The sequence below is a fragment of the Dipodomys ordii genome, unplaced genomic scaffold, assembly GCF_000151885.1.
Source record: "Dipodomys ordii isolate 6190 unplaced genomic scaffold, Dord_2.0 Scaffold33, whole genome shotgun sequence".
Lineage (NCBI taxonomy): Eukaryota > Metazoa > Chordata > Mammalia > Rodentia > Heteromyidae > Dipodomys > Dipodomys ordii.
Genome location: NW_012267249.1, coordinates 138,656 through 139,962, shown reverse-complemented (window position 1 = coordinate 139,962; position 1,307 = coordinate 138,656). Strand labels below are relative to the sequence as shown.

At 49.7% G+C, this 1,307-nt stretch overlaps 1 protein-coding gene across 1 annotated transcript in view; it reads left to right on the top strand.

The window, feature by feature from the left end:
* The window catches only part of Snip1 (Smad nuclear interacting protein 1), a 9,746-nt gene that overhangs the window by 316 nt on the left and 8,123 nt on the right, over nucleotides 1-1,307 (top strand). The window contains exon 2 of the mRNA XM_013016757.1: nucleotides 9-42. Within this exon, the coding sequence (XP_012872211.1) occupies nucleotides 9-42 (34 nt within the window). The remainder of the gene's footprint in view (nucleotides 1-8; nucleotides 43-1,307) is intronic.

The following is a 1,307-nucleotide window of genomic DNA, read 5'->3' as shown; positions in this document are numbered from 1 at the left end:
GCCACCAGGCCGCCGCGGGAGCCGAGCCCGGGGAGTGAGCCGGTAAGTGCGGGACACCCGGGATGGAGAAGTTTGGGTGGATCTCTGTGGGGAAGAAGACTCCATCCTGAGGTGGTGGGGCGTCCGGGCGTGTTCGTTACAGAACCTTCACCCCGGCACTGCCTCTCGCCTTGTGGCGCTGCTAAGTGCGCGCTTAACGATCGGGGTCTCGTGTCTTCGGCCGGGGTCCCTCCCCATTCAGCAGGTAACACCGAACACTTATGAAGTCAAAATGAGATCATCGCTCCTCCCCTGCCCCCACTAAAGAGTGCGACTGCTGTCTTTCTAGTGTTGTTCCCTCAAAGATTCCTATACCGAGTTCTAGGCGGTCCACCTAGAACTCTGAAGAGGAAACAAACAAACACGTTTTTCTATACTCCTTCATTTAAACATCTATTCAACATAAAGTTACTGAGGGCCTAGGTACCATTCCAGATACTGGGTCACAAGGATCAACTAAAGATAGTCTTTATCCTCGAGAAACCGGCTGGGGAGGTGGACTTATGTAGCCCCAAGACGAACAGGATAGCCAGCCAATAGATGAATGGTAAACAAATAGTAAGACATCTTAAAAGAGTATGGGCTGGTGATTGGAGGAAGTGGAAGAGGATTTATTTTAAGCTAAGACTTGAGTGATCCGATTGATCCAGCTCTTTTAAGATCTAGGCAGAGGAAACAATTTGTGGAAAGAACCTGAAGCAGACTCGTGTTGGTTCTAGGTAGGATCGGGGGAAGTCCTCTGGATGACCTGTTGATAGATTGAATGTGATTGCTGGTGAAAGGAGAGACTGTTGGTTGTGTTGAGAAAAAAAATAAGAGGCAAAGTTGACTTCTGGGTGTTGGCTAATAAAGTGGCAAACATTGGGATAAGAAAGGGGTTTGAAATCAAGAATTAGTATCTAAGCAAGAAGGCTCAAGATGTGGCTTTAGAGGGGACCTTAGTGTTAAGAAAGCCCTGGCAGGCCGGGGTGGCTCACACCTGTAATCCTAGCTACTCAGAAGGCTGAGATCTGAGGATTATGGTTCAAAGCCCGTGAGAAAAAGGAAAAGGAAAGTCCGTGAGACTTTTTTTTTTTCTTTCAGTCCGGTCGTGGGGCCTGAACGCTGGGCCTGGGTGCTGTCCAGCTCGTCAGCTCAAGGCTAGCGCTCTACCACTTGAGCCATAGCGCCTCTTCTGGCTTTTTTCTTTTTGCTTATGTGGTGCTGAGGAATCGAACCCAGGGCCTCATGCATGCAAGGCAAGCGCTCTACCACTGAGCCACCTTCCC